A 17,408-nucleotide genomic window follows, 5' to 3' on the forward strand; every position below is an offset into this window, starting at 1 on the left:
CTATATATATATAAAAAGGTACAGCTTTACTATATATAAAAATGAACAGCTTTACTATATATAAAAAGGTAAAGCTTTACTATATGTAAAAAGGTACAGCTTTACTATATATAAAAAGGTACAACTTTACTATATATAAAAAGGTACAGCTTTACTATATGTAAAAAGGTACAACTTTACTATATATATAAAAAGGTACAGCTTTGCTTTATATAAAAAGGTACAGCTTTACTATATATAAAAAGGTATAGCTTTACTATATATAAAAAGGTACAAATTTACTATATATATATAAAAAGGTACAGCTTTACTATATATAAAAAAGGTACAACTTTACTATATATATAAAAAGGTACAGCTTTACTATATATAAAAAGGTACAACTTTACTATATATATAAAAAGGTACAGCTTTACTATATATAAAAAGGAACTGCTTTACTATATATAAAAAGGTACAGCTATACTATATATAAAAAGGTACAGCTTTACTATATATAAAAAAGGTACAGCTTTACTATATATATAAAAAGGTACAGCTTTACTATATATAAAAACGTACAGCTTTACTATATATATAAAAAGGTACAGCTTTACTATATATAAAAAGGAACAGCTTTACTATATATATAAAAAGGTACAGCTTTACTATATATATAAAAAGGTACAGCTGTACTATATATAAAAAGGTACAGCTTTACTATATATAAAAAGGAACAGCTTTACTATATATAAAAAGGTACAGCTTTACTATATATATAAAAAGGTACAGCTTTACTATATATAAAAAGGTACAGCTTTACTATATATAAAAAGGAACAGCTTTACTATATATAAAAAGGTACAGCTTTACTATATATAAAAAGGTACAACTTTACTATATATATATATTAAAGTATTTGAGATTGTGAATACATTGTCACAATTTTAATAATTCAAGTCATGACAGGGTTTGTCTCTTATGTATATTTACAAAGCAGTTTCCCTAATAATATTTCAAAACATACTCTCAAATATTTTGTTCATTTTATTGTGAATTTAATGTCCAATAAATAAAAATAGCTTTAAATACTGAGAAGATTATTTGTCCTAAAATGAGATCTGCTTTTGCAAATTTATTTCAAAATGTTAAAAAGGAAATATCGTTTGTCACATTTTCAAGCAAATGGTTTGCAGCTTTTTCTGGCATCCGAAGGGTTAATATTTCATCACTTACAATTATCCAATAAAGGTGCAGATTGTAAGAAAACTTTTTCTGGGAAAAAGAAAATTCTCAATTTTTCTTGCAATTTTGTGTTATTAGTATATGTAATTTTGTAACTTAGGGCTCGACAAACTCAGGTGCCAAGGGGCTACGAGAGTAACTTAAAATCCAAATCCAACTTTCAATTATTATTATATAATGTGTGTATATAAATACTGTGTATATATATATATATATATATATATATATAAAAGTCCAAGTTCAGGTGCACTCACTAATCCAATATTACAGGCAGGGTGCTGCGTATCCACATATACAAATTCCTTTATCCTTATAAAGAATCGACGCTGCACACTCACCGGTCTTGATAAGAATATTCACTTTAATTTACATCACATAGATATGACAAATACCCCCAGACCTTTCGGTACCGGACTGTTACCTTTCTCAATGGGTAATCCAAACTGTGTCTCAAGCGTTCACAAGCCGACACAATACCCGCTTTATCATTTGGATACTGTAGCCCCCAGAGGTTTGAATACACAATTGGATTACAATGCCTTTCTATAGCTGGATTATTCTATGACTGTTCAGTCTAGGTCTTATCTGGCATAGATTAAGCCAAGGATTGCCCTAAAGTTCTGCTACCAAAGGGAGTGTATATTATATGTACCAGATAATGCCCTAACATGGGTAAATGAAGAAACAAAGTAATAATCCGCCTATAAAGTTTTTACCATATTCCGATGAGCAGGAAGTAGGAATCAAATACCATTGTTTAATAATTATGTCTTAGTATTGATGAGTCTATTCTGAATATACAGGAAGGGCTATGATGTTCTTTGTGTTTTTAGTTTTGTTAGTCACTGGGTGGTAGGTTCTGTGATCGGCTGTTCCGATGTGAGTTTTCGCTACAATTAAACTGCTGTAGCACTGACGTATTGGGAGTACGCCATATGGGGAGTGGTTATGCTAATTAGCCATGTGCCGAAGAATTGCCTGTAGGCGTATACTAGCAGTGATGTGGTGACACTACATTTGCCCAACCGGACAGGAAATGATAAACACAGTTGGTGTAAATAGGGGCGGGTATTGTGTCGGCTTGTGAGCGCTTGAGACACAGTTTGGATTACCCATTGAGAAAGGTACCAGTCCGGTACAGAAACTGTACCGGACTGGTACCTTTGGGGGTATTTGTCATAGCTATGTGATGTAAATTAAAGTGAATATTTTTCTCAAGACCAGTGAGTGCAGCGTCTATTCTTTATAAGGAAAAAGGAATTTGTGTGTATATATATATATATATATATATTTATTTATTTTTTAAATTCGAAAACTAGCTCCTAAATTTAAAGGCTGGCTCCTAGATTTTGACCAAATTTGACGAGCCCTGGTACAAATCTTCAGACGTTTTAACTTGCACGACAATAATATGATTTTAAAAAAGACCACATACCCTGATAACTAAGTTTGCATTAAATAACAATGGTTTCTTTAAAGGGATTCTGAAGATATACTAAAGAAATATGTTACTGTCAGTATATATAGAATTGTTTTGTCCATAATTAAAATTCAACTTCTGTGAAATTATAAAAATATCAGAGAAAGCGAGACTTCAACTCCTCAAGTCTGTACATAGATTACTATTATGTCCCAACTCAAAACAGAGGTTGACCAAAAATGGAGTTATTTTGTACCCATGATAAACTATCCAAAGTTGTCCAAAACTGATTAAAAAATGCATTTTCATATTAGATCATTTCCTGGTTCAAGATCAGAGCCAGACCAGCTTTAGAATAAAGCAAAACCACTTTAATAAAACATATTAGCTTTTTAAATGATAGACTTTTCATGATTAGACATGAATACTTTCTTTTGCTAATTGTTATTTTACAAGTAATCCCTGTTGTTTTTTTACCATCTAACACTGCACACCTCATATGGCTAATTTTGGAAGAACTTTTATTAGGAAGAAGTGACACAGGTCTTTTTGTATATTTAAATATAAACAATCTTAAACAGACACTGCTGTATGACACATAGCTTGCCTTTAGGTTGCTGCTGCTGTAGAAATATAATTCATATAAAGGCATAGAAAGCCTCAGTACAAACTTTCTTGTGTATTTTCTTCTTGCAAATATTCAAGTTAATTAAATGGTTTAGCAGCATTTTTTTTTACATACAATGTATTGAAGAAAATAGCTACATTAAAATGAGTTAATAAATGTATCTTAAGTACCTTGTGTACCTGGTAATGTGATAGAAAGCGCCTCTGGTTGAAGGGACACTGAACCCAATTTTTTTTTCTTTTGTGATTGAGATAGAGCATGCAATTTTAAGCAACTTTCTAATTTACTCCTATTATCAATTTTTCTTTGTTGTCTTACTATATTTGAAAAAGAAGGCACTTTTTGGTTTAGACCCTGGACAGCACTTGTTTATTGGTGGGTGAATTTATCCACCAATCAGCAAGAGCAACCCAGGTTGTTCACCAAAAATGGGCCGGCATCTAAACTTACATTCTTGCTTTTCAAATAAAGAAAATTTGATAATAGGAGTAAATTAGAAAGTTGCTTAAAATTGCATGCTGAATCACAAAATAATTTTTTGTGGTTCATTGTCCCTTTAATGAACACAGATGGATTGGAACAGAATATAGTGAGAGTTTTAAAAGTACATAAACCATAACATTCTATGTTATGAAGCCACGGCTGGGAATTAAAGAGACATTAAACACTAAATACATTTAAGGCACTTCCCTCTAATTATGGGTTCCGCCATTTTGGAATCTAGACTTCACTGCAGATGTCTGAAGGAGAGTTCCTGCATATGTACAAACAAATGTCAGCACTGGATGGGGACACAGGACATTGGGATTTGGACTTAAACGGACTAATAGTGAAAGATGCTGATTCTTTTTTGAGAACTTGTGGATAAATTCAGCAGAAAAGTTACCTTTTTATGAACATATAGAGAAACTTGCCTGTTTTACATTTACACGGAGGGTCTTGTAAATACCAGAGTGTTAATACAAATTCGTGGTTTACAAATACACCCACTTTTTATAAACTTGTTTTGCACTACTTTTGAACTGTGTGGCATATTAGGGCTATTTTTAATGAGAAACATACTTCTGTGTCTTTTATGTGGTTTATAATAAATATATTGTAAAATAACTTTTTAGTGAAGTGGTTTTGATTGCATTATGGTGCACCCCAGATCATCTTTTCTGCTGATCACCATGTCTGGGAGAGGATGGGCATGCATGACCATGTTTTGAAGGGGTGGGGTTTGTATGACCATATTTTGAAGGGGTGGGCTCTTATGATCATATTTTGAAGGGGTGGCCTTGTATGACCATATTTTCTAAATGGAGGGTTTGTATGACCATGTTTTGAAGGGGTGGGGCTTGTATGACCATGTTTTGAGGGGTGGGGCTTGTAAAACCATGTTTTCTAAATGGAGGGCTTGTATGACCATGTTTTGAAGGGGTGGGGCTTGTATGACCATGTTTTGAGGGGTGGGGCTTGTAAAACCATGTTTTCTAAATGGAGGGCTTGTATGACCATGTTTTGAAGGGGTGGGGCTTGTATGACCATGTTTTGAAGGGGTAGGGCTTGTATAACCATGTTTTCTGAAGGGAGGGCTTGTATGACCATGTTTTGAAGGGATTACATTTCAATGACTATGAGTGACTGGTGGGGTGGTGGGCCCAGAGAGCAACAGTAGACTACAAATGGGATCAGTCCAGGCAAATTGGTTGGCATCTCTTTTTTAACTGGCTTGACTTAAAGGGACAGGAACCCCCCCCAAAAAAAATATGATTTAGATAGGGCATACAATTGTAAACAACTTTCCAATTAACTTCTATTATCAAATTTAACAGTATTGCACTACAGGCAGCTAGATGAACACATCTAGTTAGGCAATCACAAGAGACAAATGTGTGCAGGCATCAATCAGCAGCTAGCTCCCACTAGTGTAAGCTATGTGCATATTATTTTTCAACAAGGGATACCAAGAGAAAACAAGCATATTTGAAAATAGAAGTGAATTTAAAAGTGTCTTAAAATGACTTGCTCTGTCTGAATAATGCAAGTTTAATTTTGACTTTGCTATCCCTTTAAATGTTGAAGTCTCCACTTGGGAGAGTCCTGAAAATTTCAGGACAGTTGAAGGGGTCTGATAACACAATGCACATTAACAGAGGTACACGTTTCTGTTTTAAAATCTTATATTGCTTAAATAATAATCCCTGCACTGATCTCTTGTGATGGGATGTGTCTATCACATCAGCAGATGTTGGTAAATAAAAGAACCAAAGAGGAGGGAAACGTTTGTCAAACAAGAAAAAAAAAGGTGTTACAAGAACATTAACACAAGGCAGAAGTTTGGGGATGTGTGGGAAAAGGAAGAGACTATTTAGCATTTTTGCTACACACTTGTCATGATGATTTTGTTTTGTTTGTTTCATGGGTTGAAATCACAGATGACAATGTCTTTTATGGAACACGTTAAATGAAAACCTTTAAACATTAAAAATAAGTCATCTGGGAACCAAACTGTGAAAATAAAAAAAGCATTAAAAACACAAACGCTTCTTTCTTAAATCCACATTGACCTTAATGGAAAGTTACATTCAAACTTGCTATTAATTATAAAGGTGTGGTCAAATACAAGGTTCCATACCAATTAAAGTGAAGGTCAAGTCTGGCTTAGTCGCTTACAGATTTATATTGTAAATTTAAAATAATGTTGAGTTTCATTCATGAAAATTTTAATAAAGTGTTTGCAAAATAGTTTTTTCATCTTTTAAATCGCCACCTTTGCTCTTCTATAGTCCGCCCGCCATCTTGCCGCTAATGATTGACAGATTTTCATCATTTAATATCCAATCCCTTGTTCCTCCCTGGGGAGTTAAGCCCCTTTTTCTAAACGTCATTAGTGACTTCTGCGCATGCGTTACAGACCGGCAAGCGTCATTAACATCATGCTTGTGCATGAGACGCGCATGCGTATACTGCTCTATTATTGTTTAGGATACATTGACTCACTCACTACGATCCATAAAATGTTTACGCATGCACGATTGCGGGGGACATACGCATGCGCATTTTCCTTCAACAGTTGTGCACAAGCTTGTAAGTGACGTTGTGAGGGTCTGGGACCGCCCTCTACGTCACTATTGCAGAACAAGGAAGTGTTGGAGGGGAGGAGTCACTGTATACAACGGAGGTAAAATATATTTATATTTTATTCAAAACTGAATAAAATTCTCGAAAAATAACGTTAGTGACTGGAATCCTGATATGTTAATGGGTAAATTGGTGCAGTGCATTGGCTTAAAATTGACCTTCACTTTAAAGGGATATGAAACCTAATTTTTTTTCTTTCATGATTCAGATAGAGCATGTGATTTTAAGCAACTTTCTAATTTACTCCTATTATTTATTTTTCATCGTTCTCTTGGTATCTTTATTTGAAAAGCAAAAAATTAAAGCTAAAAAGTCGGCCCATTTTTTGGTTCAGCACTTGCTGATTGGTGGTTAAAAAAGCAAAGTAATTATCTAAAAAAAAAAAAAAAACAACTTTTTAATAATCATACACTAACTTCTTAAAAAGGACATTGAACACTAAAGACATGTTATAAGCATAGTAATGAGGTTATTCCCACCTCTCTCTCTCTAGTCATGGAAATCTAGTTTTTACTGCATACCAATGCTAACCTGTTTGCATATGTGCAGCAACTTTCCTTCAGATACCTGCCGTGTAATCTAGGTCAGCCCTTCTTAAACTATGGGTCGTGACCCCATATGGGGTCGCGTAACACTAATGTGGGGATCACGATTCCATATTTCATCCCGCAATCTTAAGGCTGGTCTTAGGGGTGTGCGACCTGTGCCATCGCAAAGGGCACACACTCCAAGTGCTGGCTGGCTGCCTGCCTGCTTCCTCCCAGCACTCCCACTTCCCTCCTCCGCGGCAGCGCTGGCAGGAAGTGATCATATGTCACTTCCTCCCAGCACACTGTGCTGATCAGGAGAGAAGAGGGAGCCCTGCAGAGAAGGTGCTTGCCCAGCAGGTATGGCCTATATTTGTAGGAGTTGTAAGCGAGAGTACTGGTAGCTACTCTTAGAAATCAGTGTCAATCTCCCAAAGCTATTCTGTTTTCCTTGCATGCAGGAAACAAACCAGATTTTATGAATATCCGTATACAAGCACAGATAAGGCAATTAGTAACTCATGGGGGAGTATGAGCATGGAAGGGGCGCGGGAGTGAGCATGGAAGGGGCGCATATGAGCATGGAAGGGGCGCGTATGTGCATGGAAGGGGCGCGTATGTGCATGGAAGGGGCGCGTATGAGCATGGAAGGGGCGCGTATGAGCGGGGTATGAATATGAAGGGGAAGTATGGAAGGGGCAAGGGAGTGAGCATGGAAGGGGGGAGTATGGAAGGGGCAGGGGAGTGAGCATGGAAGGGGGGAGTATGGAAGGGGCAGGGGAGTAAGCATGGAAGGGGGGAGTATGAGTATGATTTTTTTTATCAGTAAATGTTTAATTTGCATACCTATTTTATATACCAGGCGTCACGTAAAACTTAGTCGCGCAAAAAGGGGTCGCAAGTGAAAAAGGTTTAAGAAGCCCTGATCTAGGTTACAAAACGGTGACGCCCATAAGTAGAGGGGGGTGCAATATATGTATTTAGTCTTTAATGTCCCTTTAACGAGACACAGAAAGTCCATATTGCACATTCATGATTTAGAAGCATTGTACGCTCAAGGAAATGTTCAGATTTACTTCTGTTATCAGCTGTTTTCCATGACAGCAAACTGAGGTGGGCTCAGGAGCATACACGTATCTTAAAGGGACATAAAACCCAAAATATCTCTTTCAAGATTCAGATAGAGCATAAAGTTTTAATTTTACAATTATTATCAAATTTGCATAGTTCTCATGGTATTTAGTTGTTGATGAGAATATTTAGATAGGTGGCACCCACTTGTCAAAAGCACTATATGGCAACAAACACTGCTGCCATCTAGTGCTCTAGCAAACTTATAACATTGTTAAAGTGTAATTGTTATACAATTGTTGGGTTTTGTATCTTTTTAAAGGAACACTAAACCCAAAAAATGTATTTGATGATTCAAGTAGAGAATACTATTATAAACATCATTCCAATTTACTTCTATTATCTAATTTGCTTCATGTTTTAGATATCTTTTGTTTAAGAAATAGCAATGCACATGGGAGAGCCAATCACACAAGGCATCGATGTGCAGCCACCAACCAGCAGCTTCTGAGCCTATCTAGATATGCTTTTCAGCAAAGGGTATCAAGAGAATGAAGCAAAATAGAGAATTGAAGTAAATTAGAAAGTTGTTTAAAATTGCACGCTCTTTCTAAATCATGAGAGAAAAAAATTGGGTTTCATGTCCCTTTAAAGGGACAGTCTACACCAGAATTTTTATTGTTTTAAAAGATAGATAATCCCTTTATTACCCATTTCCCAGTTTTGCATAACCAACACAGTTATAATAATATACTTTTAACCTCTGTGATTATCTTGTATCTAAGCCTCTGCAAACTGCCCCTTTTTTCAGTTCTTTTGACAGACTTGCAGTCTAGCCAATCAGTGCCTGCTGCCAGATTACTTCACGTGCAGGAGCACAGTGTTATCTATATGAAATACGTGAACTAACACCCTCTAGTGATGAAAAACTGTTACAATACATTCTGAAAGAGGTGGGCTTCAAGGTCTAAGAAATTAGCATATGAACCTCCTAGGTTAAGCTTTCAACTAAGAATACCAAGAGAACAAAGCAAAATTGGTGATAAAAGTAAATTGGAAAATTGTTTAAAATTACATGCCCTATCTGAATCATGAAAGTTTATTTTGTCCCTTTAAGCATTGTACAATATGCATAACTTTGTCACAAACATTGCTAGCATATAGTAGTCAAGACACATGCACATTCTTAAGCCTATCTTAGTATGCATTCATGGAAATGAGCTAAGTTTCTACAAGCTATAGAAAGAGAAAACGTATAAATATGATATTTTTTTAAGCATTTGCTTTATTTGAAGCATAAAGTTTAATTTTGAAATGTATGCCCCTTTTTTGTTCAAATAAATAAATTGTTTATGATACAGCTTTAGCTACAATCTTACATTACGTGGTAATGTGTTTCCGTTTATTTTTTCACTATATGGTTATTAAAATCCATCTGTCTGAGCCCATTAAAATGCTGTAGATAGACTTGTCCCTTGTGTTGATAAAGCACCGTGATAAAATTGTATTATGACTATGTAGAGAGACAGCTGAGGTATGATATGGGTATATAAATGGTCAGATTTAAGCATCAATAACATTACGTATTTTAAAACCTTGAAAAAAACGTGCCTAAACAGGATTCCAATATATTACAGACATCTTTATAAAGTGCTTAAAAAAAAATCAAAAATATATAGAAGCAACTTTAAAATCTGTGAAAAAAAGAAATTTACAGTAATATCTGACGTTTAAATTTTGCAATCATGTCATTTACAAAACGGGATCATAATATTGTTACATTTCTGTACAACCAAAACATTGAATTGCTTTAGATACATATTTATATATAAAACACGCAATGTAGCACCAATAGATGATTGAAAATGACTGTATTAAAGGGACAGTTATGTCTAAAAAAATAATAAAGGGCATAATAAAGGACAATACCCTTTTTATTTTTGTTTGTTTTCTGCCACCGACTCTAATTAGAATGCAAACATATGACAGTTTTCAAGAGCATCAAAATTAAAATCTCTAAATAAAAGGGACGGTAAAGTCAAATTTAAACTGAAATGAATTGGATACAGCATGGATTTTTTTTTAAACAACGTTCCAATTTACTTCTATTATAATTCAAAAACTGCATGCTCTATCTGAATATTAAATTATTAGTTTTGACTTTACTGTCCCTTTAAGATTTAACAAATGAATAATTGTGTGCTTAAAGTGACATTTCCTGCCATTCATATGAAAGAAAAAAACGTTAAAAATTTTGAAATTTTTTTTTTTTTGGCCTGAAAAATTATGAAGTAAAATTGTGCACTTCCTAATTGCCATTGTCTTATAGGTATAGCCTACTAAAGCGTAAAGGGGCAGTCTAGACCCTAAATAATTTTGATTACTTATTTTTACATACCAGAGAAGCATCCTGCAACTGGTCCCACACCTAAAAACTTGTAAGAAGTACATAAAAGTTTTAAATAATCATTGTTTGTTAGCAGCTGAAAATGGCTACCAAGCGTTGCCCACCTACTGAGTGTATATTTTGGCATGTTAACCCTTTGGCTGCTAAGCTATTTGCCACCCGTGTGCTAAGCTGGTTTTGAGCTTTTTGTTGCAGTTCACATTTAAACACTTTTAGAAGAAAAGTTTGTGCAAATAAGCTATACAAACTATATATTGTTTTTATCAGCAGACCCAGCAGATTCAAAATATACCATTATTATATGTGTATGTATCATCAGGTTTAAAAAATAGCACGGAAAATTTGAAAAAAGTGTATTTTTTTACTCCTGACTCAAAATATAATAGTATGTAATTAAATTTTTCTAAGCTCTATCATCAAAAACCTGTGTAGATAAATATTTGTAGTAGGTAACCTGTCTGAAATAAGCAGAAATTAAAGACATTTCACAGTTTTTTTCCACTGTATTGCAGGCATGTCAATTTGATAAATGATCAAAAACAGCATCTTAGAATTTACTGTACTGTTTTCAGCAATTAAACAGTTCTAGCCATCTGAGAAATTAAAATGGGGTACACAAAGCACACATTTGCAGAAAGTACACCCCTTGGTGCATCAAATGAGGGGCTACAAGTATTTCTAGCATGAATTTGGGGTGCGCAGCAATTAATAGAATAAGTTGCATTGCTTAAAAAAAAAATCTAAGCAAAGAGCCATATTCCACGTATTATTACATTGTCGATTTTCGTGCTAGCAATACACGTAGCCCCTCGTTTGATGCGCCAAGGGGTATACTTTCCAAAAATGTGTACTTTATTTAATGTATCTTAGTTTCCCAGGTTTCTACAGCTGTCTGATTGCAGACATAACCCATAAAAGTTGAAAGGCTATTTTTTTTTAGACAATTTCAAGATTGCCATGTCTGTAATTAAACAGTTCCAGCCACTTTAAAAATTAAAATATGGTACACAAAACACACATTTGGAGAAAGTACACCCTTTGGCGCATCAAATGAGGGTCTACATGTATCTCTAGCACATAATTGAGGTGCGCAACAATTAATGGAATATGGTGCTTTGCATAAAAAATATTTTATTTTTAGCAAAGCCATATTCTACTTATTATATATTACATTGTCTATTTTTGTGCTAGCAATACTTGTAGCCCCTCCCCCTATTTGATGCTGCAAAAGGGTGTACTTTCCAAAAATGTGTACTTTATTAAATATATCTTAATTTCCCAGGTGGCTACTGCTGTCTGATTGCAGACATAACCCGGTAAAGTTAAAAGACTATTTAAAAAAATAAAAGACTGATAATAAAAATATTATTATTTTTTTTATTTTTTAAATAGCATTCCTCTATCATTTATTAATTTGTAACCACATTATCCATGTGATCATGGGATTACAAATATAATATTGGTCCGTATTGTAAAAGGGAATGCAACATTTCTCAGCTAGGTGATCACTACGGTAACGCTGGTTACCACGGTGATCATTTAGCTATAATACTTAAACCGATATTTATTTTTAGAATATGTATTTTGGGGGTCCCTAGGCAATTATGATCTTTATTTATGTGCCTTTAGAGACCCCTTATCCTTTTTTTCCCCACTTTTTTTTCATATTTTTCGCCCACTTTTTTTTATTTTTTACTGTACAATATTTATTAAGGGTAGATGATTAACTTTCCAATGGTGGGTCTTGGGGGTCTGTAGCTGCTTAGATGCCTGAGATGCAGGCATCTAAGCAGCATGCCCCCATCTCCCTGTAACTGACAATTGTCAGTTTTAAATAAAGCTGCATAGTGACAGAATCGCGTCATTGTGCGCAACGTCATTGCGCAAAACATGAAGCCCCAACGATGCCCGTCATTTTACAGGCCAGATCGCCAGGGTGGAATTGGATGGAGGTTCCCAGAACTCCACGAAGGTGGGGGAGTGTTAGTGACAGCTCGTTAGCACCTAAGAGGGAAACTTTGCGATGGCTCAGAGCCGTCATTAGCACTCAAGGGTCAGTCTATTCAAAATTAAAAACTTTCATGATTCAGATAGGACATGTAATTTTAAACAACTTTCCAATTTACTTTTATCATCAAATTTGCTTTGTTCTCTTAGTTGAAAGATAAACCTAGGTAGGCTCATATGCTAATTTCTAAGCCCTTGAAGACTGCCTCTTATCTGAATGCATTTAACAATGCTTCACAGCTAGAGGGTGTTAATTCATGTGTGCCATATAGATAGCATTGTGCTCACACCTGTGGAGTTTCTTATGAGAGGACACCGATTGGCTAAAATGCAAGTCTGTCAAAATAACTGAGATAAGGGGGCAGTCTGCAGAGGCTTAGATACAAGGTAATCACAGAGGTAAAAATTATTACAATCTAACCATGTTGGTTATGCAAAACTAGGGAATGGGTAATAAAGGGATTATCTATCTTTTTAAACAGTAAGCATTCGGGAGTAGGCTGTCCCTTTAAATTTCTCTAATCACGGTCGACTCTTAAAACGTTTTCCTACTTGCACACGCTGATTTGTGTATGAGCAGATTGAAATAGCTAACTGTAAAATATTACATGTGCTCTGATAAACTGTCATACAAGAAAAAGATAACTGGACAAGAAGAAATCTGTGGGCGGAGCTTGGCGGCCATTTTCGTCTGCTAACAAAGGATAATTATTTAAAAGTTTAATGTACTTCTTACAAGCTTATAGATGTGGAACCCATTGCAAGATGCTTGTCTGGTGTGTAACAATAAGTAGTAAAGAAGAAGTATTGGGTGTAGACTATCCCTTTAATAAGCATTAACAGGAAGTAGTTAACAGCCAATGAGCATTAACAGGAAGTAGCTACCAGCCAATGAAGACTAATGATTAATACACAACTAATACAGCTGTATTAGGTTAAGTTAAATTAAAACGCTTTTACTTTAGATGGTGTTCTTCCATATGAATACCAGAATATTTTTGAGCACAATGTTTTGCCTACTAACAAGAAGAGGAATGCCGGAGCACCTGTTGAAGGGACAATGTAGTGAAAAAGTACATGCAGTAATTTTTGCAATACTTGACATAGAACTCTATGTCCAAAAGGGATAAACACATAGGTAAACCCAGTTCAAGAGGAACTAAACACAGCCGGTGACTGGTGGGGTCATGTGACTGCTGCTTGGCTCACCGGCTGCTCGGAGCTCGACAGTATGGGTACCCTGAGGTTAATCAAGGCTTTAATATATGGTGCTGCTTGAGGGTTTAAATTGAATCCCTTTGTAATTGTTATGTATCCACATGATTAAGGGGTAACAACCAAAATGCTGTTGATGTTTTTTGGCATTTCATTATAAAATAATAGCTTTAATAATTGTGCTACTGTAGATCTCATTTTGTCTTTCCTGCTCAGGACCAGCAGTTCTCTGCAGCTCCTGAAAGGGACTTTATGACTTAACCCTTTTGGGGGTATTAAGCACACAGTTCCAGGGTGACTAATTAGAGCATGTCCTGTTTGCACTACAATGTCCCTTTAAGTTAGTACTCTCTGTTAAGTTAAAATGATGAAAGTTTTAAAAATGTATCAATTTTGGGGCATTCATGTCCTTTCAATTTAAAGTGAAGGTAAACTTTGATGAATGAAAGCCTGTTTTTTTAAAATACTATTAAAAACAGGGGCACTTTCATTCATCAAAGTTTAGAAAACAGCCGTTTTGATTAAAAACTTACCTTTGTTTTTTTCACAGCCAGAGCAGCTTCCCCCACCCGGGGATCCTCCTCTTCACACGTCATCGATTACTAATCCGGCTTCCTCCAATCACGGCATGGCCTGAGGCAATGACTAACCTGGGGGGAAAGCTGTGATTGGAGGAAGCTGGATTAGTCATTGATGATGTCTGAAGAGAGGATCTCCGGGTGGGGGAAGCTGCTCTGGCTGTGCAAAGAAGAGAGGTAAGTTTTTAATCAAAACGGCTGCTTTGTAAACTTTGATGAATGAAAGTGCCTCTGTTTTTAATAGTATTTTTAAAAAACGGGCTTTCATTCATCAAAGTTTACCTTCACTTTAATATATTATTTCTCTGTAAAAACTAAATAGTATTATATATTTTTAGGCAAAACTGCCCTTTAGAATACATATATTTGTTTCCATTTTAGCTGTGAAGTATACATGCAACATCTAGAATGTAATATGTACATTAATATATATTCATGTATGCTCACAGATTGTTCTTTATAGAATGAACATATTAACAATGCAAACACGCTGTAATTCTAGCCTAAAAATACATAAAAAAAATAAATATACACTATGTATATTTTTTTTTTCTTTAACAAAATTAGAGCCAGTGTGTTTTCTTGCTCCAAAGTAGTGCTTTGTTCAACAATGCCCTTTTTTGCAATAGCTGGTAATTGTTCTATTAATAAAGCAAAGAATGTCATTCATTTGTTCCGATACATAAAATATCTTTTCCCAAAACCTGTTTATTCTCCCCTTTTTTTTTCTCTATGAATGTAGGTAAGAAATTACATTTTTTTTAAACAAACATATCTAAAATAGATTCTCTATTAGCTGTTGACAAATGGCCCCCATGTGTAATAAAATCCTATTGCAATGATAAAAAAAATACATTAATACTTAGGTTCGTACCGAACTCCATGGTCCAGTGTTCCAGGCAACTTTAGTATGACAGCTGTGTGTGTTGCACTGTTCGCGGTCTGGCGGTTTCTCAAGGACTTCACAGCTAAGATCATTAAAACGTTCCCCATTGGGCCGCTGACAAACTACTAGTCTTGTCCTTGTTCCAGAACCACATTTTTTGGAACACTGGGAAAAGAACAGCAATACGGTTACTGATGCAGAAAAAGTAACAGACAGAATAAGTGGAAGTACTTTTACTTTTCTAGGTGTAATAAAGAGAAATGAGCAAGTTATAACGACTAGATAAGGTACAATATATAATTGGAATGTTATTTACAATGAAAGACTGGTAATTAAAACTCTGCCAGTCTCTACACTGGCTCCCCATACACTCCAGAATACAATTTAAAGTATTAACCCTTACAAAGCACTAAACAGTCTAACTCCCAACTATATTTCCGCTCTCATCGTGAAATATTCCCCATTCCGTACTCTTCGATCATGTCTGACCTACGTCTCTCCACTCCTGTTATCTCTACGTCCCACTCCTGCCTCCAAGACCTTGCACGTGCTGCTCCTGTCCTCTGGAACTCTCTACCCCGCTCCATAAGACTGTCTCCAACCTTGTATAGCTTCAGACGCTCCTTGTAAACTCACCTATACAGAGAGGCTTACCATCTCTCTTCCTTCTCTCATCCTAACCAAACTAATACATGAACTGCCTGACTCACTGCTGCAACTACAACCGACGTGACAAGCTACCCCCAACCTTAAGGGCTAGATTTATTAAAGCCCTACGGCTGCAAGTTCTCACAAGAACTTGCTCGCCGTAATTTATCAAGCAAAGGTGGCGAAATTCAATCTCCTCTGTCTAGTCAGACCGAGGAGATTGACAGCTCCTACCCGCGCTTGATTGGCTGTGCGCGAGCAGGGGATGGGATTGCACACGAGCACAAAATTGCGCTCGTGTGCAATGGCGAATACCTGCGGGTAATTTCGCCCCGGCACAGGCGAGCTGAGGCGTACAGGGGTGCGTATACGTGCCCCTGTCCACCTCAGCTTTAATAAATCTAGCCCTATGTCTCTGCACCCTAAACCTGTAGACTGTGAGCTCTCTGGAACAGGGCCCTCTTCCTCCTGTATAAGATTTGTTTAGTTTTATCACAAATTCTTGTCATTGTATACCCCTATCATTGTACCCAGCGCTACGGAATTTGGCGGCGCTATACAAATAAATGATAATAATAATAATAATAATAAAACTAACCAAGGAAAATATCTGAAGGATAACCTCAAATTAAAAAAATGCATGTACACCTAAACACCTGTGATAGCCAACTTGCTAGCACAAAGGGTGAGAAAATCAATACTCTAGAAGCCTTAAATGTATATGAAACCACTTTCCAATTTACTTCTATAATCTTATTTTCTTATTTCTCTTGGTATCCTTTGTTGAAAAGCATACCCAAGTAGTTTCATGAGCTAGCTGCGAATTGGTGGCTGCACATATATGCCCATTGTCATTGGCTTACAGAGGTTTTCAGCTAGCTCCCATTAATGCATTGCTCCTCCTTTTAAAGGGATATGAAACCCAAAAATGTTCTTTCATGATTGAGAAAGAACATGTCATTTTAAACAACTTTCCAATTTACTTCTATTATTTAATTCATTCTCTTGATATTCTTTGTTGAAAAGCATATCTAAATAGTGTGATTGGCTCACCCATGTTCATTGCTATTTCTTCAACAAGATATCTAAAGAATGAAGCGAATTAGACAATAGATATAAATTGGAATGTTTAAAATTGTATTTATATTTTATTATATTTATAAAATTAAGCAGAGATCTGATCTCTGGCTAATGTCATAAGCGCTAATTGCTACCACAAGCTTGCGGTAGCAATAACCAGCCACTTGTAATGGCTGGTTATTTATTGCGCACACGTGCACAAATGGGCAAATAAATTAGCGCTCCACTTGTAATCTTTCCCTTAGTATTTCATTTACTATTCAAAAATTTGTTTATGTGATGGATAGGCTTGATGAAGTGATATCAGTTTGTCAGTGTCTGCTTTTATGTCGCTTAGGAGTATTAAATCACTACATTTAGAAATCGTGAATTAATTTCTTTGCTTGTAGCATAGTTGTACAACTGCACCAATAAACATTATGGACAGATAGCTCAGCATGCTAAGGCACTGTGGCTGAGCTCTGTAGCAACCCAAGGGTTGCAGGTTCGATCCCTGGCGAGGTCCACTCTGCCTTTCATCCTTCTGAGGTTGATAAAATGAGCAGCACCTTGAAACCCTTATGGGTGATTAGCCGCACTTTACAAGTACAT

The 17,408-nt window shown here is 35.8% G+C and overlaps 1 protein-coding gene across 1 annotated transcript in view; it reads right to left on the reverse strand.

Moving 5' to 3' along the window:
* ADAMTS9 (ADAM metallopeptidase with thrombospondin type 1 motif 9) overlaps positions 1 to 17,408 on the reverse strand; it is a 527,878-nt gene that overhangs the window by 242,157 nt on the left and 268,313 nt on the right. Inside the window, exon 29 of the mRNA XM_053721004.1 lies at positions 15,078 to 15,254. Within this exon, the coding sequence (XP_053576979.1) occupies positions 15,078 to 15,254 (177 nt within the window). The remainder of the gene's footprint in view (positions 1 to 15,077; positions 15,255 to 17,408) is intronic.

Source organism: Bombina bombina, chromosome 7 (genome assembly GCF_027579735.1).
Source record: "Bombina bombina isolate aBomBom1 chromosome 7, aBomBom1.pri, whole genome shotgun sequence".
NCBI lineage: Eukaryota > Metazoa > Chordata > Amphibia > Anura > Bombinatoridae > Bombina > Bombina bombina.